This window comes from Balaenoptera borealis, assembly GCF_965194805.1.
Source record: "Balaenoptera borealis genome assembly, chromosome: 11".
In the NCBI taxonomy this organism is placed as follows: Eukaryota; Metazoa; Chordata; class Mammalia; order Artiodactyla; family Balaenopteridae; genus Balaenoptera; species Balaenoptera borealis.
The window spans coordinates 106,784,143-106,804,987 of NC_138868.1; the positions used below are offsets into that span (position 1 = coordinate 106,784,143).

A 20,845-nucleotide genomic window follows, 5' to 3' on the forward strand; every position below is an offset into this window, starting at 1 on the left:
TCCAGCAGCAAGTCGCCAGGGCCCGATCTCATCTAAAACACGAAGCTGCTGTTTTGCTCATCCAGCACCCAAAACCCTCTGGAGACACTGCAGCCAGCCTGGACTTTCAAATTTCTCCCATCAGGCCACCCATCACAGGTGAGGGCATAGAAAAGCCACAAGGCTCCCCTAAGAGAGGCCTTCAGAAATCCAGAAATAAAGAGATTTTTTTTTTTTTTTAAATCTCCAACTGAATCAGAGGCTAACTCCAATGTCTGCTCGTCAATCATGCAGACATTGAGTCATTCCATGTGTGTGTTTATTTTTCTACAAACATTCCTGTTGCATCAAGTGGCCTCAAGGCCTAGACGTGTGCTTCTGGATATCCACTCCCTGGAGGATTCTCAAGAATGGGTGGAGCCCTTACTTCATTCCTCGATTTCCCAATCTGGAAAATGGAGCCAAAAGCACCAACGCTCTCTATGCATTAGTAAATTTAGGTACCTACGTTTCATGTGTCCACTTTGAATTTGAAAATGCACATGGAAATGATGGGAACTCTGTTTTTGGCTTCTGCTCTATTACACACCCCAGTGGTATATATTTATAGATATACTGGATGTTTTTCTTTCTTAGCCTGAGAATAATGAGGAGCCCAAAAGAGCACACTGCACAGAAGGACGCACCAAGAATCAAAGCCTCTGATGAGAACGTTAGCAAATTTTCTCTCCAAACAGATTCTAAGTTGGTAGGACTTTGTAATTAGAAGGATCTAAGTTTAAATTTGTGACTTGAGAGTCCTATGGGTTTGGGAAAATTACTGGAGCCTTTCTGAGACTCAATTTCTTATCTTCGTAATGGGGGTTAAGACACCAACCTTGGTACAAACTCTTAGGTACGAAGAAAGCTACAAGGAGATATAATACAACACAGGGCATATAGCCAATATTTTATAATAACTATAAACGGACTATGACCTTGAAAAATTGTGAATCACTATGTTGCACACCTATCACTCATACAATATTGTACGTCAACTCTACTTCAATAAAAACAATTTTTTAAATAAAAATTTAAAAACACTGAAAAAAATAAAACACCAACTTCATAGGGTTGTTTAAAGAATGTGATTATTTGTGTGAAGCACTTTGCAAAGTGCCTGGCACATAGTAGGTACTCCAGAACTATTAGTTTCACTTCTCTCATGCCTCCAAACTGAAGCACAGATATGTACAGAGACCAAAAGCAAGCACCCAGCAGTTCTGGAGAATGTTTGATTTCCATTAGGAGGTAAGGAAGGTGTAAGATTGAACTCTTGATCTGATGTGAGATCAAGCATGCATTTCCTGCACACACACGCGATTCACCCTCAGAGAGTTCCTAGTTATTCAGCATCGCCACACTGTATCATATCTCCCAGTAATTTAATAACACTCCTTATATCACGGATGCCCCCAGAGTCTTCTGTAAACGTGAGCTCATTAACGTTCCCACTCTCTCCAAGCAAAGGCAGCTCACTCACCAGGAACGCCCTTCTTTCAGAAGAAAACGGAGCTGACGGAGGTGACAGGTGACGCAGAGATGTGGCTAGAATCTGGCAGCTCAAAGTGAATCATGTATCCTGATTCTCATGCCAGGCGGCAAAAGGTAAAGGATGAGCACCTGTCTGGCTACCAACACAGAAAATGCTCAAACCAGGAAAAGGGAAGACCGAGGACTCCGCAGGCCTGACCAAAACGACTCAGAAGTGGAGGCCTGAACCCCATTTTGAAGAGGTGACACTTGACAGCCACACTGAGATTTGCTTTACAAGACTAAATGCTCCTGACAAGACTAAAGTTAGTGCCCGCATTCAAAAGTGCCAAACCTAAAACCTATTCTCCATTCTGGCTGCAGTCAGGTGTACCGAGCTCTACACCCATCCCCACCTCCTCTTCCCCAATAATCCAGAAGCCCCCGAGGGCACTGCTGGCCATTTAGAATTAAACTCACTCCCAAGGAAACAGCCACATGCCAAGGGGCCACTTCTCCGTGTAACAACCTGTCATTTGGCTTTGGAATGCTCTGGCTTCCAGAATGACCAAAACAGGGGGAAGAAGACTTATTTTTATTGCTAAGGGAACAACACATTGTATTAGGGGGATAATCTAATATAACTTCGCTAAACTCCAAGTGTATACACCTGGCGACATAGCAAATGCCCCTGCCCCAGATGGAAACTAACAGGGGAAAAAAATCACTCACCGAAAATGTAATTCTTGTACACCTCTCTGGCACAATTCTTTCCCATAGCATGCAGTGTGAGATGCAAAGTTTTTTGGTTTTTGTTTTACTTTTTATCCTGAAGTGCTCCTCTGGCTACCTGAAGTTCCTGCTCGTCATTAAAGTGGACCTCATTTGCTAACAAGGGTAAACTGAGGCTCAGAAGACCAAAGCAATGAGCATATATTTCAATATAAGGAAACGGGGGTTGGACAGGAATTCTTTTCAAAACTCTTTAGATTAAAAAAAAAAAAAAATGCATTTCTCAAAGTCCAAAGTCAGCCTACCCCAGAGGAAAACTGCATCTTTGTCTAGAAACCTGTAGGGTAACTCACCTTTTTTTACTTCTTGAGAAAGAACTGACCTACCATCCTACTTAAAGTTTGGCCAGTGGTTTGGCATCATGGAAAGCTGTGCAAATTTTCCAGATCCCATATCATAGTGATTTGTGCAACCCACTCGAAGCTCAATAATTAGCCAACTGTCTACAGGAGACTGACTAACTATGCATAGAAAATATGCAGGGAACTCAATCTCTAGCAAAAGAGCAGAGGATGCCTTGTTAACACTTCTACCTCAAGCTAATGTTTAGTAGCCATAGTAGTAATGTGAATGCACTATGTATTCATCCAATCAAGGAAATATTTAAAATGTGTGTGGCCGAATGGAAATGTCAAGGGGTTTGGAGAATTCCAGCTTCCTGTTCTAACTCTGCCACTTACTTACCAAGTTACCTTGGGGAAGGAACTTGGCATCACAAATGGGCATCAGTTTCCCTACCTGTAACATATTTGTAACTCAAGGGACCGTGAAGCTAAAAGGGGGAGTAGGTCACATGTCAAACTGCGAAGTGCTACCAGATCACAACCAAGTAATAAGTGAAGTGGTAAACAGTAGGCACAAACAGACCTTCGTATTTCCCCGAAGTCAACAAATATCCAAATATTTCTGAGAAGAGTGAGCTTTGGAGTGACCTACAGCTGGGCTTGAATCTAAACTCCGCTCACCCGCTGTGTGGCCTTGGGCACATCGTTTAACCTCGTGGTTTCTTCATCTGAGAGATGAGAATAATACTTAGCTAGTAGGGACAGGGGTAAAAGAATGAGGCTCTTGGCACGTTCATAAGCTGGCATCCAATAACTAATAGAAAAGAAAAAAAACAAACAAAAGAAAAAGGTAAAAACGAGATGAGAGATGCCTACACAATTACAGATAGATCAACTCTGCCCTCTTATCAGTGGCAGTTTTTCTTGTTTTTCCCCCAAATTGGCACGCTGATCTTAGGTCCCTGCTCCTGAAAGAAAAGGGCAACTGTGTCAGACCTTTCTCAAAAGGTAGCAATAACATCAAGAACCTGATTTTCAGATAACAACTGCGTGCAGGCGCCGTGCCTCCACTGCCGTAAGTGCAGCCTTTGCAAGGCCGGCAGCCTGTGCTCACCACAGCCCAGCACACACTCGCAGCTTCCTGGACCCGGGGAACCAGAGCAGGTGGGATCTCCCAGCAGCCAGCACCTCCGGGAGGGCCAGACCCCATTCCCGAGCGCCCAGCAGCCAGGGGCCCGGCCCCTGCCTTGGTACAAACAAGAGGCACGGGCCTCACCAGGGTGGCTTTGAGCAGAACGCGTTCCTGCTGCAGGAGGGGCCTTTTATGCCCACAGCAGCGCCCTGAGAAGGAGCGGCCGAGATGAAACAGCTCTGGCTCAGACCACACGCTCGGCTCTGAGGATGCAGCTGGGGCTGCTGGCTGCTTCACCTACCGGACCCCCAGCCTACACCTCCTTCCTCCAGAGCAGACCCCCCGCGCTGGAGCTGCTTTCCGCTGCAACCGTAGCAAAGGCTGATGGAAAAAGGAAGCTGTTTCATGGAGAGGGACCAAGAGGAAGGTATGACGCCTGGTCCAGCGTCACCCCAGGGACAATGTGTTTCTCCAAACGTACGCAAGGCCTGTGACAATTCCTAACGCCTCTCCCCATGAAAGGTAATCTTCACAAATGTATTCAAAATCCTCCCAATGATGGAACTGTGATGAACAGGACGTGGGGACCGGGAGAAAAATATCCCCATTTTGCCTACCTCTTCAATGACATTGCATGCTCTCTCTAAGCCTTAATTATTTTAAATGCTATCTAGATTCATACACTATCAGCGTTAAGAGAAACCTTACAGGTCATCTTCTCCAGTGAGTTTATTTAACGATGAAGACCTGGAGGTTCAGAAAAAAGAAATGACTTGCCCAAGGTCACACAGACAAAGAGCTGCAAAGCCATGGCTAGAATCCAGGCCTCCTGGGTCTCCAGGCAGCGATGGGTTCCCCAGAGTGGACACTCAGCTTAGCTTATACAAAAAATGTATTCCTGCTAGGCTGATAGATCTCCCCTTATTAGTCCTGAATCCTCACTGCATTCCACGCATTTAATTAGTATTTCAATGATATAAGATAACCAATGCATAATGTATAGAATTAAAAAAAAAAAAAAAAAACCTAGGCAGGGAATCTCAAATAGATAGGAAAAAGAAAAATAAATACTATAAGTATAGAAGTCAACACATGGAAACTCTTCCACTGAAAATGCCCTGTAGTGGATTTTCTGAAGGATGTTTGAAAATCAGACTCAACCACACACTCTCATGAATGATAAGTAATGATAGTGATTATCCCAGCACAAAACTCTAATTGCACAAAAATATCATTAATTGAGAGTAGGTATAGTACCCGGCACATAATAGGGGTTTCTAAATACATACTTCAAAAAATCATGTATCTACAAACACCCACCAGATTAGGAACCCCCTGGCCTAACCTAGATTCTTATTTTCCATTTGTACCCTGAAAACATGTACCTGATTGATTTTGTCATCTTCTCTGAGGTTTAACGCTTATTCTGATAAACTGATATAGAGGTTTTAACAACTAACAGTATGACTGATAGGTAAAGTAATGCTACCAAAAGAAAAAAAAAAAATCACCTCTCTCATAAGCCTTTTCAATAACACTGCTCTGTCCTTAAAATCTCCCTACTTTCAAAGGCAAAATTCATCCTGAGGTGCAAAACGCTCTCACATAGGTCCTGGTCTCACACTTCCAACTCTCTTCCCTTTCTACAATCAAGGTGTTTTTCTTCCTATTTATGTAAGCCTTTCTTTCACTCCAAACTTTCAGCATTCTCCCCATGCTGTTCTCTCTAACTAAAATATTCCTCTCCCTGTTTTTAACCACATCTTCCAAATTTTTCTGAAATACCCATGGTCTCCCTGAAGCTGACCCAGGAAATTATTCTAACCTACAACTGTTGGAAGAAAGCGCCCAGCAGACACAGAAAATAGAATCATTGATCCCCCTGTACTTCCACAAGTTCAAATGATGTTCCTCCTGCGCTTTTACCCATGAAAGCACCTAGAGCACAAGGGTTATTCCATCTGGGTTGCCCGGACCTGCCATACAGCCGTGCAGGAGGTCAAGTATTCAGAAATGATTACAGAGACAAAGAGTGGAAACAGATTACCCAGCTGGCCACTTGGACTAGAATTCCTACCCAAGTGCAATGTTTGGTCCATATGGGGGTTTTTCCAAAAGTCTAGGAAATATCACTTAAATGCTTTGATCGTTTTTTTCACTATCTCCTCTCATTCTTTCATTAGTCCTTTCATACTTTCTAACTCTTCTCCTGTCACCGCTCTTCTATTTTTTCTCTTCTTTTTTAGCCAAACGGGATGTTGCAGTTGAATCCACCATTCCATTCCCTTCCTCCCATCCTAAAAAATTGAGGGCTTGCTGTTTTACTTTTCTTTTTGTTTTTACCCATTTTAATGGTGCAAAAAAAAAAATTTTTTTTTGCCCCTTTTGATCACAACGTAAAACTTCTCATCTTGGATAAACATTAAAACAAAACAAAGGAAAAATGTCATTGTCTTCACGTGTGTAATGATGGCATTTCCCCCTACTCAAAAGTTCATTTTCACACACACACACCCTACACGCAGAGAGTTTACAGTTCCTCCGCAGAACTTTGCAAAGCAAAAATCGACAGCTTAGCATAGCTCCTCAAAGCTACCAAGAGGTTTCAAATGCTTAAAGTGAACTCGTTTGAGGTTGATTTTTAGTTGTTTCCCAGGTGCTGAGAAATATTATATTATGTGTCAAAAAACACATTTACAAATATAACTCATGCTTGGGGGAAACCACACTGAATTTGAATTTCTTCAAACTCTTAATTTGGTCCTTTTAGCTTACTCTGGATGGCCTAAGTACATATCATAAAGAATATTATTGTCCAAAATCAGGGTCTAAGTAGTGTGCACCCCACTTCCAGGGAGAGTCCTAGTCTATCTCTCATTGTGGTGTAATTATTAACAGCACCCATTACACTCTCAAAAGTGTCCCAGTTTGGGTGGTAAATTACAAGCACACACCATCAAGAGCTGAAATCCAATACCCTAAAACTTTCCAATGCTACACTGGGTCTTTAAGCACCGTCTAGGTCAATATCTTACAATTCTGAGCCCGAACGAAATGCTACAGAAAAAGGACAATGGGGAAAAGGTGATGGGGCAGTAAGAAGCTACCTTTCCAGTGCCCAGTGACAGGCCTGCCTCCAAGCAGCAGAAACTGAAAAGCACCTGAGAAATATGAAGAAGTTGGCCTAATAATCAATAAATATTTATGGCTCAAACAGCAATATTTTGAGTGTTTCTGTAAGCATGGCTCCCGCCAATGATATTGGATCTGCTGTAACCTACACTACAGACCAATTTCCTTCTGGATCTGCATAGAGACTATAAACTACCCAAGTGAAAGAAAAAGGTAACATAGATAGGCACAGAGCTTCAAGAAAAGTAGCCAAATAGCCTGTTTCTGCAATGTGAAAAACATCTACTGAAGTTCTGGAGAAAGAGCTCTTCAACCCAACTGAAAAAAAAAAAGCAAAACGGAGCTGTAGATACCTGACAGGGAAAAATGATAGATTTGGGGATTGCCTTCACATTCCTAACTCAGAGTTAAGAAGAGCTTAACAGCTGTAAGCAAAGGGTGGACCTAGAATACTGTGAACAGGGAGGCAAATCCCATCTGAGACTCTGTCTGAGCAGGGGGATGGGGCCCACACTTCATTCGGGAGCAGCCAGATAAAAACACGAGGACTGTGTGGTGAATATACAAATTCCTCTCTGTGATGACCGTGGGACCCAAGGGTATTAACTGTTTGGAAAAAATGTTCCCCATAAGGCAGTGATAGAGGAACCAAGACCTCACCCATGGACCAGTCGCCAGGGAGTCTGTTGGTTTCCCTCTGAGCTGTGGGCCAGCGGGGGGCGGGGGGGCGGGAGGTGGTGGCATGGGCAGGTCTGCAGGTAGCACCCTGGGGCTCAGCTTCCCTCCTTGTGCCAGAACAGCTACACACAATGTGCCCTGACCCATGACATGGGCTTGAAAACCCTACATTTTAGGCAGGGAAAAAGATAAAACTTATTTGCTGTGCAGACAATAAAGGCAGGTACCTCTGGCCTCCTTGCAGGAAGGAAAATTAAATTACATCTGTACTAAGAAAACAAACTGCTGCTGATCTGTGTCTCTCGTCGCCCAGATTGCGAGTGAGATACATGCAGAGCTGTGTCCGTGACGAAAGAGGTAAATCAGGCCGAATGGGGAGGCTCTGGGAAGGATGTGACCTTGGAAGTGAACACAACCACGTCCTCACCTGTGAGAGAACGAACTACATCTGGAAGATACTGGAAAAACAAGAAGCCTGGTTCTCTGCTTGGTGACCTCAGGCAAGCGTCGCTGGAACCCTCAAGCATCTTCTTAAAGCAACACACCTCGACTGCCAGCCCTGGAGGGAGCTCATGGGACAGACAGGCCCTAACCCCAAGCTCAGAGGAGTCGTGCAGGGCGGCAGGGGCCCCCTGCACCCCTCAACCCCCAAAGTACCGACCACCAGTGCCGCCTCGTTTCCCCTCTTTTAATTCCCCGAGTTCCTGTGAATAACACGGTGCTTTACATTAGGTATAAAATGCTCGCAACGCTCATCAGTTTATAAATTTCTACCAGTGCGGCCTAGAGCAAATTATGCATCTCTCAGAATATCCTCTTCCTCATCTGAACAATGGATATAATAATATGTTCCCGTACCCCAGAGTTAGTGGCGTGAAGTGGGAAAGAACCTGGCACGTAATGCAGGTTCAATACGTGTTTCAGAAATATCCCTACAACTTGGGAATGGCAGGAATCTACCTTCATTGCAAGCTCAGGGAATGCCACCACAGCCATGGGTGATTCATTCCGCAAACCAGAGACGGCTATAATTATACTGTCGCTGTCGCCATTGTAGAGTTATCTGTGCTCTTTGCAATAGGGAGCCTCGCTTTTCTGAAAAAATCCTGACCTACACTAACCAGCTCTCGGTTTTGCAGAGATTTTGATGGAGCCCAGAGCAAGCTGGGCTCTGGGAGGTTGACCGCGGGCTGGTTTGTCTCCTAGGGGGAGGTGATTCCCCCTACAGGGTGGTCTGGTCTCTTTAAGAAAGAAAAAAAGTTACACAGACAAAAAAACAGCAATACAAACCAACCAAAAATGCCAGGAATGCAAGCTCTGCCAAACAAATAAATAAATAAGATGTGAGATACTTTATAATAACTGGACACGATGCATTTCCCAACCCTGCATAACTGAAGAACTCTACATTTCCATCAACCCTGCAAATGTTCCCCGGCCCCTAGTCTTGGTGGCCTTCTGGCTCTGAGGCAGCACTGACAATCTCCATCACCCACAGTAACTGACTGATCCCTGAGCCTGTAACTGACAGCCGGGCCCCGGAGATGCCCTGACACTCTGAGAGTCACCTGGCTCGCTGTTTGCTGCTGGGGCACAGAACGGAGCGTGAGATCTCAGTGAGGCAGGTGAAAAGGTTCTCTTTAACTTTACTCTTCTTTCCCTCTCAAATAAGCGATTAGGGGAGGTGCATAGGCAGCTGTAGCCCCTATAAAACACTTCAGGGGCCCCTAAAAATTCTACGGCCGTCGTCATTTTGTGTTGTTATTGTGGATCAGCTCTGTTTTAAGATTTGCACACAGTAATAGATTTAATTCTCATATCAACCCTACGACGTAGAAGGATTATCGCACTCATTTTACAGATGCAGGAGCTGGAGCACACAGAGAGATGAAGTAATTCGTCCAAAGTCACACAGCTAGTAAGTGGCAGAGCTGAGATTCAAACCCAGACAGGCTGGCTACAGAGTTCCTGCTCGGAAATGCTGGGCTCATAGTCACTAATGGCGCGTGGTCCGAGGGGGTCTGGAAGCACAGTGAACAGGCGATCCTGAGAGCCCGGCAGCTCTGCCCTTCTTTCTTGTCTGCACAGATGAAGATACAAAGACTGACCAAAGGCACTGGGAGAGGGACGGAGCTTCTTCCTATTTCTAAGAGCAACACAGGTCCCCGAGGGATGGACATCCTTTCCTAGGGTAGGAGGGGGGCTGATCCTTTTTCATTCTTGTAAAAGCGCAAACAACCAGAATTAGAATTCCTGATCTTCCCTGGGCATTATGCTCACCTCACCAAGAACGTGGAGTGGGAAAGGAGAGGAAAAATTAAGCGGCTGGGGAATGTATTTGCTTTGGCACCCAGCCTCCACCCCTTCTCAGCAAACTCCACACCAGGAGGGAACTCCATGGACACTCTATGGCTTTACTTGTTTTAACCTATTTAAGCTCTGAGAACCTGGCAATCATGTATTACAATCAAAATGATACATCCAACTTCACACCTACAAGGAAAATTCAACGCCAATGTTATTTCCAAGTATATGGTAATTTGGCACTTAAAGCTGTCAAAACTCCTGTGAGGTCTCAATTCAGAATCAAAGTGAATAAAGGTTCTTGATAAGGTCCTAGCCACTGAGACTGGCAAATGACCCAGGCTCCTGCTGGGACACCCACCTCCCTCTTGCCTCTCTCCAGCCCTCATATATGGGAGGGGGGGCGGCGGGCGGGAGGGAGAAATCCTGGTTTAATTATTTAAACCAGGTAAGTTCCCAAAATAGTTGTCTCCACACGTAAGAAACTAAACAACCCAAAGAATCATTCTGACAAATACTTGCCACAGCTGTAGACACAAAGCCACGCTATGAGAAGTTAAACTTTAAAAATGTCCTGTATGGTCTGATGGGCAAAGCAAATCCCCACTTTGCCAGTCAGTGTCTTTTCCCACCAACAAAAGCAAGCAGCCCTGGTCAATGCTTCCTGCATCCTTGCACCTGCAAGTTTAAGTCTCAACTGAAGTTTCTCTGCTAAGCTTTACCGAGGTTAACTTGCAGTATTACTCAAGGCAATTGTACACTGAGGTGGTAGAAACCGGGATGCATTTTACTTGAGCTGCTGGCTCACTAGACATTCTTAGGTAAGTAACTTACCTTCTCTGTGCCTCAACTTCCCTTTCTGGGGTATGGGTATAATATTCACGTATATGCTACTAAACCTCCAGGAAAAAATGAGCTCAAACTTAGTTGACAGCGCCAGAAATCAAATCTCATTACAATGAATGGCAGGAGACTGCCCAATTTCTTTGATCAGTTGAAATTTTCTTGTATTGAAGGTTGCTGACAGAATATTTTTGCAAAAGGAGGGCACTGTAAATTTGCTTATTATAATGGGTATGACCGCAGCATTAGGCCTCACTGTCCCCACTTTACAGAGGGGAAAGCTAAGAATAGTTACTTGCTCAGGATTTCTTTTTATCAATAACCAACAGAACAGCACCATATACTTAAAACCTCTAATATTTACTAAATTACTCCCCCAAAATGCTTCCGCTGTTTACTGTGATCTAAAACATGTGTTGCTAGGGGCTCTTTCTCCTTCCCAGCATGCCAAATCCATTGTAGGTTCGTGGACTGACATATCGACACCATTTCCCAGATGACCAAATCTGTCTCTTCCCCATAAACACACATATAAACAAGCCATACTTCAGGAAAGGACCTATTGGTTGAGATCTATCTTTGCTGGGAACTATCCTTTCACTTCCTCTATAAATGGTCTGAATCAGTTGCGACTAACAGAATTTATTCTGGCTACCTTGAACTCCCCCAAACCACCATCACAGCAGCATAATTTCTGAACTGTAGCTCTGTGTGCCCGAAATGTCTCCGAGGTTCCAGGTCATCTCAGCATCCTTGTGACAACAAAACAGCCTTAGTCTTCCTGCACCTCCCAGGGAGCAAGCCTGGGCTTGAGTGTTAGGGGGTCTAAGAGGAGAAGACACCAGCCACTACCATGTCTTCATTAAGATTTCTGCAGGATCTCCAAACGACAAAACGTCAGCTTGGCTTGTGTTGAAAGTTTAAGCAGATTAAGAAAGGGTTAAAATAAGCAACTAATTATGGCGGAAGCAAAGAAGTGTTAACCATGGGGATCAGCCGCTGAATTTATTGATAACCCGATATAACAGGGCAGCACGTTACTGCGATTAATTTTTTTCCAAAAAGCACCACCTTCTCCCTACATCTTCCTATATACCTTTACCTCCAAAATAACGAATCTCTTAAGGATAGCTGGCAGTTCCCTATCCTACAAGAAAGCATCTTTTCTTCTCAAACTGCATTTATTCCAGAAATTCTGGAGCTCCAGCGTCCATTAAACTGCTTAGCACCAAAAACTGTGTCTAAGACAAAATGAAATTTCTGTCCTACCCTTTTCCTTTTCAAATCCTACAAATCCAAGAGTTGGATAACACACCAACCAAAGACCCAAAGTCACGTTTGGTGTTGGGAGGTTTTCCCTCTTCTAACAGATCTTTGGTACCAAGGGACAAATTTACGGCAGCTTAGAAAGATGGATCAAGTGAGTAACCTGCATGAACAGAATCGGGATGTTTCCTGGAGTTAAGATGATCATTTCAGCTCTGCTCCCATCTCCCTATCCTCACCCCAGAAAAGAGAAGCTAGATAGCAAAGGGACATGTGACAGGGGAGCTCAGGAAGGCAAGACATTTGAAAATGTGCATGAAGGCCAGCCAGTTGACACCGTTTGGGCTCTTCCTACCCCAGGCCCTCCATCCGGCTCCAGTTCTGGGGGATGACTGCAGGGTCAGGGGGTGATGTCCTCGGCAGCAGTGTCCACCCCCCTAACCTTAAGGAATAAGGCCAGAGGGTTCCCGCTCATTTGGGAAAATAAAAAAGCAGGAATGGGAGTGCTGGCCATTCTAAAAGCTTTTTCCCATTACTCACAAAAACACAGCTGTGAAAATAAATACCACCCCCCAAACAAGGGTCTCGGGCCACCAACAGTCCTCCTCTTCTTCCTCTCTACCTCTCTCCAGCTGCCACCAGCATCGCCTGCTCAGGCAGAAGCTCCGGCAGAAACGCACCACTGCCTGGAAGGGAAGAGCGAAGGGGGTAGAAGCGGAGGGGACCCCGGCCTCTGGCCGAGAGCTGGAGTGGGGGCTTCGGCAGTCACCACTCACCCGGGGATGGGAAAAGCTCCAGATCCACTTTTTCCGTCTTGATGATTGTGAGAGTCGGTTTGAGATCGACGGCCGCCTTCATGGTGCCAGGAGTGGGGGGACAGACGGCACTAGAGCAAGTTTGCTGTTATTCTTGTTGTTTCTCTTTTTAATGGGGATAAGTAACAAGGGACAGGGGACGGGGGGATCGGACCTTCTTCCCTAAAATCTCAAATTCCCGCTGACTTTCCCCGGCGCCCAGAAGGTGAGCGGCCGGAACTCTCTCCCGGGTAAGTTGGCACTTTGCGGGAAAGTGCGCGCGCCGGGTCCCCGCCTCGCCTAGCGCCCCGCCGGCTACCTCCTAGTCCTGGCCCGGCTCCCTCCTCTCCGCGGGCAGCCGCCTGCGCTCGCCCTCGCCCTCGCTCTCCGGAGCCGACTCCCTCCCTCGCCCGGGCGCTCTCCCCTCCTCTTTGGGGCGTTACTCCAGGCGCCGAGCCCCGGCCGTGGGTCTGCGCGCCCGGCCCCCTCCCCCAGGATCTCCGCGGGGGGAGGCCGGGAGGGACGAGGGGCGGGGCGGCGAGGGGCGGGCACGGCCGGGGGCGGGGCCCTGGACCCGCGGCCAATCGCCGGCGGCGGTCCAAACCGAAAGCAAGGCTGGGCGGAGCTCGGCGCCCGCCGCGCCCTCTGCCCCCCGGGCACGGCAGCCGGGCCGCAGAGGAGCCGCACGCGGAGCCAGGGGGTGCCCAGGCCAATGCGGCCCTTCGGGGAAGTGCGTCCGATTCTCCACGCATTCTTGAGGACTTGGTCACCCGCTCCCGCCCCGTCCCGGGAGCGGCATAGTTCTCCAAGTGCGTGTCTATCATTCATTCACAAAGACTGACACACAGGACGTGAGGCAGCGGCTGGAGGGGCATGCGTGCGAGCAAGCGCAGGGGGCTCCGGGCCAGTGTCCTCAAAGGGCTCTGGGAATACTGGACGCCAGCCGATTATGAGTCAGGGATCGGGACTGGATTGCTGGAGGAGCCTTCGATTTTTCAAGGGCCAACAAGTGTTACCGTTAAGAAATTAGTTAAAAATGACCTGCCCTTGATAAGGATCGAGACCAAGGCAGCCTTCTGGAGACCCAATACAAAGGCCCAACGTCGTCTTTATTACTGGGAGAGTCAGGAACAGGGTCCCCAAACTGGCATCCACTCCTGGGCTTCCTTAAGTTTCCAGTTTCCCTACAGCAGTGGTTGGGTGGCAGGGAGAACTATTATACTGTTCCTCTAATTGTGTCACCATTGGCCAAAAGTTTTTGTCTTTCCTTTCACAGATTCTCCTCTGCTAGATAAAACTGACAACCCTCCTATCACCACCATCAAGAATGTGATGCACAGGCTCTGTGGTTTCGAATTTCTGGAGTACGTCATTCGCAGCCATGACAGAATCCCAGTACACAGACCCCTTTTCCATTTGGGAAGCTCAGACACTTCAGACACCATAACATGATCCTGCATAATTAATGGTTTGCCACTGGCACACTGGTTATCATAAATGGAGAGAGTGGGTCTGAATTAACAAATCAAGCAGCAGACATAGAGGTGCAACCCTAGACACGTGTGTATAGCTGGAGCCAGGCACTGATAGCTATCTCTGATGAATTAAAAGATTAAACATGAATTTTTCTGGGGCTTCCCTGGTGGCGCAGTGGTTAAGAATCGCCTGCCAATGCAGGGGACACGGGTTCGAGCCCTGGTCCGGGAAGATCCCACATGCTGCTGAGCAACTAAGCCCGTGCGCCACACCTACTGAGCCTGCGTTCTAGAGCCTGCGAGCCACGACTACTGAGCCCGCGTGCCACAACTACTGAAGCCCACAAGCCTAGAGTCTGTGCTCCGCAACAAGAGAAGCCATCGCAATGAGAAGCCCGTGCACCGCGATGAAGAGTAGGCCCTGCTCGCCGCAACCAGAGAAAAGCCCCTGCGCAGCAACGAAGACCCAACGCAGCCAAAAATAAAGTAAATAAAATTTTTTAAAAAACATAAATCTTTCTGAACAACCTCAGAGAAAGCTATTTTTAATACTGTTTCCTGATTTCTAAGCATATGTTGAGCTCCCACCACTTGGCTGTAACTGTAACCTCAAGCTCTGATAAGTTTTAACACACCTGCTTACCTTCATCTAATTCCAGTTCTGTCCCCTTGAAGTATTAGTAACTTACAGGTTTCCCACAGCCAAGGAGGGAAGGAGCCAAGAACAGGAGATAAATCTCAAATCTCAGGCTCCTGGTTCAAACTGCAGATTACACTAGTCTTCTAGTGACCAGAGGGAAGTATTTGTATGTGATAATCCTAATTGTCGAAGGAATGTTGTCATCCAGCTGTGTTTCCAAAAGGTATCAAAAAACAGTGCTGGCCCCCAGATGACAAGAACAGACCCGTCTGATCCTGGGAAAAGCTGAGGGAAACAACGCATGAATCAATTGTGCATTTACACATTCAAATGAGCAGCAAAGAAAAGGATCGTGAACCAATCCTGCCTTACCCGCTGTGAATACATCAGCAAAAGAACTGTGCAAATCAGGAGTTGCTTTGGGGAGTTTTGTTTTATTGATGTTATGTTAAGGAAATGCTGCTATTTTTTTTTTTTAATCCAGGTGTGAGTGCTCTATTTCAAACGCAGCTTCCTCGGAGCAAGTCCTGTCTCTCTCCCTCAGTCGTTTCTCAGCTTTCTTTCCCAGGCTAGCCTAAATACGGCTGCTGCCTCCCTCACCCCCAAACTAGGCCCGCCATGATGAATCCGAAAACACTGTCCACTTCAGCAATGGGGGAATTTATTCCTTCAGTTCTTCAATGATGACAGCTCAACTTGTCAATCATCCTTTCTAACCCCGTCCTGAAGCACAGAAGCTTGAAAGGTTTGACTGTGCAAATCAGGGAGTGGGGTTTGGAAGATAGCCAGAGGCTACCACAGACTTCCAGGAAAGTTACTCCTGCAGGAGGCCAATTGTGAGTATTGATGTTATCAGAAGTTATGCATCTAACCTCGGATCTGGTGGAAACAAGGAGCACTTAATGTGGACAAGTTAAAGTATTTTTACATATTTGGGATATTAATGATCTGATCAGGCCTGCAATGATCCCACTTGAGTACTCTGATCAGTTTCGATCAATGAAGTTTTTATTCTCTCTAGGACACAAGTAGGTTTTTCTAAATGTTCCTATGAACTTCAGATGATATTTCTATCTTACCGTATCCTAAAAAAACAGTGCCCTGCCGGGTGCCTGACACATTGCAGATGCTCAATCAACATGTGTTGAATGGTGAGCTATCACCTTCCTGGTCACTAGGGGCTTTTACTTTGCTACCATCGCTTTCCAATTCAAAGGTTAAGTGAGTTTGATATGCCAGCGCTTGTGAAAATGAGCTAAACAATGTCAGCCGCTCTGCCTCTAGGTCTGGCCTTGGCCGACCGGAAGCTCTGTTCCGCAGCACGCCTGTGCGCTGGGTTTCATTTGCGCCTCAGTTTCCCCACTAACAAGACAAGATCAGCAGAGCTTTGCCTGCCATCCCCTTGGGCACGTTGTTTCAAGACTATATCTAATTTTTAAGGCACTCAAGAAAACTCAACAAAGGGACAACTTTTTGTTTTTGCTGGTAATGCATCAGTCTGCTCCTCCGGTACTTGGGAGAAACCAGAATTGTATTTTCAAATATTCCCAAGACTTGGGAATCACACCCAGCAAGGGCTGAAATTCCTTAAACTAGAAGCCTCATGTCAAAGGGGTTAAAAGAAGACAGCAGGAGTTGAGGGACAGGGGTGTGAAGTTAGACGTTAATGACATCAAGAAAACAGTCACATTTTTATAAGAATTCCCTCAAAAACACAGAGTGTGTAAAAAACATAAACTTTCTCTTTTATGCTCCTCCCTCAACTCCTGCTCCGACCTCAGTAAAAAAGAAATATAAAAATACACCTAATTATAAACAATCCTGAAAGACAGACTCTCCTCCTCCAGAAGCGTGCTAGAATAAGTTACTTTTCTATTTCCCACATCTTGACCGTCAACGAGCCGAAGAATCTCTGAGTTTTGAGCTAAAATATGCTTTATTAGAGGTAGGTGCAAAAACATTCAGACCACTAACGGCTGATCCAGAGCAAGTTTATGACTCACAGATGTTGATTTACTGGCTTAAATGTAAGATTGAAAAGAAAAGAAAAAAAAAAGTCCTCGATTAACAACCTGCCCGCTTTGCATTTGTGGTTATTTTTCTCTGAGAAAAAAAGCAGCAGTCCCCCATCGCACACAGAAACAGGCTTCTAAAGCTTAACTCTAAAGCAAGTGGCTTCTGTGTGATAAGTTGAGTCACTGAAAAGCACCCTGGGGGGGAGAAAGATGCCTGGGGCTTAGATATCTACCTAAGTTATGGAGCTGCCATAAAATGGAAAATTGGAGAAAATGAAAAGAACTCTCTTAATTAAACTCTGATGCCAAAAGGCCTTAGGGTCAGTTCAGGAACCCAAGTGGGGGATCGAAGCTGCTGTCGCCCGACTGCAGGCTGGCTCTGTGACCTCACCAAAGCCACTTAACCTTTTTGTGTCACAACCTCATCTCTGTTTCAGGGAACAAAATCACCCCTGGCTCTCCCCGACCGTGTAATATAGACTCATTAACTATTGTTTAGAAGGTACAATAAACAATGAGCGATAAGTAAGGAGGGAAGCCAGGGAGGAGAGGGTGGGCGGGGAGAGCGGAGGACCGGGGGCCTCTTTGCCCTGGGAAAGTTCTCCAGGATAAAACCAAGATGAGCGTGAGTAGCGTAGGCTCTGGAATAAGGCTCAGATTCAAATTCCAGCTCTACCCACTAGGCAGCTGAATTACTACACAGAAGTCATTTAAATAATCCTAAACCTCAGTCCCTCCCTGCTTAAAGTAGGGTCCTTTGGAGGATTAAATGAGATAGTGCATGCAAAGCATTTAGCACAGTGTCTAGGTCAGAAGAGGAGCTCAAAGTTAAATCACTCTTACTGGGGCTTCCCTGGTGGCGCAGTGGTTGAGAATCTGCCTGCCAATGCAGGGGACACGGGTTCGAGCCCTGGTCTGGGAGGATCCCACGTGCCGCGGAGCAACTGGGCCCGTGAGCCACAACTACTGAGCCTGCGCGTCTGGAGCCTGTGCTCCGCAACAAGAGAGGCCGCGATAGTGAGAGGCCCGCGCACCTCGATGAAGAGTGGCCCCCGCTTGCCACAACTAGAGAAAGCCCTCGCACAGAAATGAAGACCCAACACAGCCAAAAAAATTAATTAATTAATTAATTTTTTTAAAAAAAGAGCACCTATTTATTAAAAAAAAAAATCACTGTTACTGCTATTAGGAGCCAGTAGACCATAGGCTATAGGAGGAACCACATAAAAATCTTCTGCATGGTCATCTCCTTTACAGAGTAACGTGGACCCCCTATTCACCTGAACTGTCTTATGGAGAGATACGGGGAACGATCATATCTAATTGAAAAAAATCTCTCCAAGCCCCTCCCCTCAGTTCCTGATTTGGGAACCTGCCCAGCTTCGCCTCAGTTGAGAAATTCCAGCACTACCTGGTTAGGAGAGAAAACTGCAGACTTTTATTTAAGAGTCACCGAAAAGTTGTATTTCAAATTCAGAAGGAAGATCGCGTTTGTGGTGACAAAATCTTAGGTCTTGGCTTTGTCACATGTTAGAGTTAGATGGAGACTCAGAGATAGTCAAGGTCAGCCCTCTTATTTCCAGAGGAAAAAAATGACTGTGAGAGAGTAAGTCATTCTGCCCAAGGCCACACAGCCTGAAAAAGACAGTGTCAGTTCTAGAATGGGATCCCCTGATCCTCTCTCCGGGCATCTCCTTGGGTTTACAGATACCACACTGCAGGGGAAGTCACTGCAGTTCAGCTTGGTCTGTTCCCAGACACTTTTGAGAAAGGAAGCAGGATACAGTGCACACAGGAACAGATAGATGATCAGCCTCAATTTCTAGAAATCTACGAGTCTCCTCTGCACTGGACGTGCTGTCTTTGGGCAAGCGCGCTGCAGGATAACCACACTAGCATTCCCTGTGGGTGACAGCTTGGCATGGGCTGTGAGGAGAGCAGGGGCCTGGGCTGGCTCTGTTGCTGTCTGCAGTTTCTTTAGACTGTAATTATGAACCATTCAGCTGCATCTGCAGCCCCAGCAATGTGGGATGCATGGGCCTCATCCACAGACCAAGCGACATCTGAAAATCCACCCGTTCAGACAGCACGTACCCCTCTTGAAGCAGCTCCGGCTCTGCTCACACGGAAGGAGGTGAGGAGCTGCCGATCAAGGCTGCAGGGTCCGGAGGCTCCCTCCACACCATGGCCAGCTGGCTTCCTTGAAGCGAACGGAGCACACTTCCCAGGATTTTTTGCTCCCTCCTGGGCCTGGGTCATGCAGAATGCAGGCTACGCTGGAGCCTCTGGGATCATGTAGTATGAATTCCAGTGTAAGTTGTCCTAAATTGGCCTCTGGAGGAGGTAGAGGGACGATGGCATTAGCACACATGGCAGGAGACCCAATATTCTTTAATAACAGGGTGGAAGCAGAGAACCAGGCTCCTGGCAGGGAGCTCCGAACCCCAGGAGGACAGGATCCCGGCTCCTTCCCCACGCGGCAGGTGGTTTCTTCTGGTGGAAGGCTAAGGCCTTCCTCTGATCTTACCCTGCTTTTCTCTTGGGTTACAAAAGCAACACCAGATTTCAAAACAGATGTTCTTTGCAGTTGTGGTCTCAATCTTAAGATCATTTTATTGTGGAATCTTCCCCTTTCTTTTCCCCCTTTCATTTTGAAATGCCAAGTCCATTGCCCCAAAGGAGGAGCATTTACCACCCTAGAGATGACGGAGCGGGGATGGAGTGGAGAGTTTCTCCATCCAGTTCTAGATGCTGGAAGTTAGGCAGAGGAAGCAGATTGTACGAGAAGAAGAAATAGCTCTAAGAGAAAAAGGAAAGATAGTATACGAGGAAGCAGTACAGGGGAACTTTGCTGAGAACAGTGGAAGGATGGGCGGTGAGGGGGGACACGAGAAGGTAGAGTCACCAGGGATTCTATGTCCTTGTCATTCTGGGACTTAAATCTCCAAGATTCCAAAATGAAACTGAGGCCTGGGCACGGATCCAGTGCCTTCACAGAGTCAATTTCATTGACTTGCGTGGCCAACAGTCAAGGGATGACAGTCAAACAAATCAACAGGAGGTCCTCAAGCTGGAAGAGTTGCAAAGGATTCAGAGCAGAATGGAGGTGAAAGGAGGTGACCACAGAAGATGCAAGGGAAGGTCAAGCTGAAAATCTACACCAAACACAGAGGGTATTTCTCAGTATTTCCCCAACATGGACATTTTCTGTATGCAAAGAATTTTCCTCCCCACACCCACAAGGTGCCCCAAGGTGCTTGGGTCCAACAGCCCAGGCACACCCCAAGGGAATATTTGAATACGCACTTCCGCCTCCTACACTCCCTCAAGGCAGTGATTAGTTTCTGTCATCACCTCCAGTGCTCAGCTCAAAACAGTAGGAGCTCAATAAATTATGCTGATTATTTAATTAATGAACCGATAACTTCCTAAAATTCCAAATACAGATCTTGAACTCAAATATCAGTCTTTTTTTTTTTTTTTTTTTGGTGTAATGTGAGACTCAAAGTTGCCCAAAGTTTAAGACTAAAGAGATAACCAGGTGACTCTTTTCCAACTGAAAAGGTCTCTGTAAAGTTTTACTCTGCTGTTCTCATCACCTGTCTCTCATGCCCTTAAAGGAAAATGTTGTTAAGGTCACCATATTCATTTTATTTTTCATCTGAGTATATACAGGTATAGCTGTTTGTGAAAAATGGCATTTGGCTTACCACAAAGCAAACCAGTCGTCTTGTCATCAGTCTGAACTTTTACGCAGCATACTGTTCGTATTGTCAGAAGCAGGCTTCAGGAGCTTCTGAACTTTAACCTGAATCTTTTATTTCACTGATTATCATGAAGGTAAGATGTAGAATCGCTATATCCATTGTTTGTAAGATAAGAGAATACATGAAATGAACCCAATTTTCTCCATCTTTGTGAGGAAGAATAGTTAGACACTTTACAGGGAGTCGAGTGCCTATTACAAATCCCCTCCACCTTCTCAAGTTTACTATAACT

General features: G+C 46.1%; 1 protein-coding gene across 5 annotated transcripts in view; it reads right to left on the reverse strand.

The window, feature by feature from the left end:
• The window catches only part of ETS1 (ETS proto-oncogene 1, transcription factor), a 128,918-nt gene that overhangs the window by 54,210 nt on the left and 53,863 nt on the right, over positions 1-20,845 (reverse strand). The window contains exon 1 of one of the 5 annotated variants that reach the window (XM_082340963.1): positions 12,699-13,189. The exons of 3 other annotated variants lie outside the window; for them this stretch is intronic. In XM_082340963.1, the coding sequence (XP_082197089.1) occupies positions 12,699-12,780 (82 nt within the window). In that variant the 5' untranslated portion in view covers positions 12,781-13,189. Of the gene's footprint in view, positions 1-12,698; positions 13,190-20,845 lie in introns of those variants that run through there. One more of the 5 variants, XM_082340960.1, reaches the window with a different exon arrangement.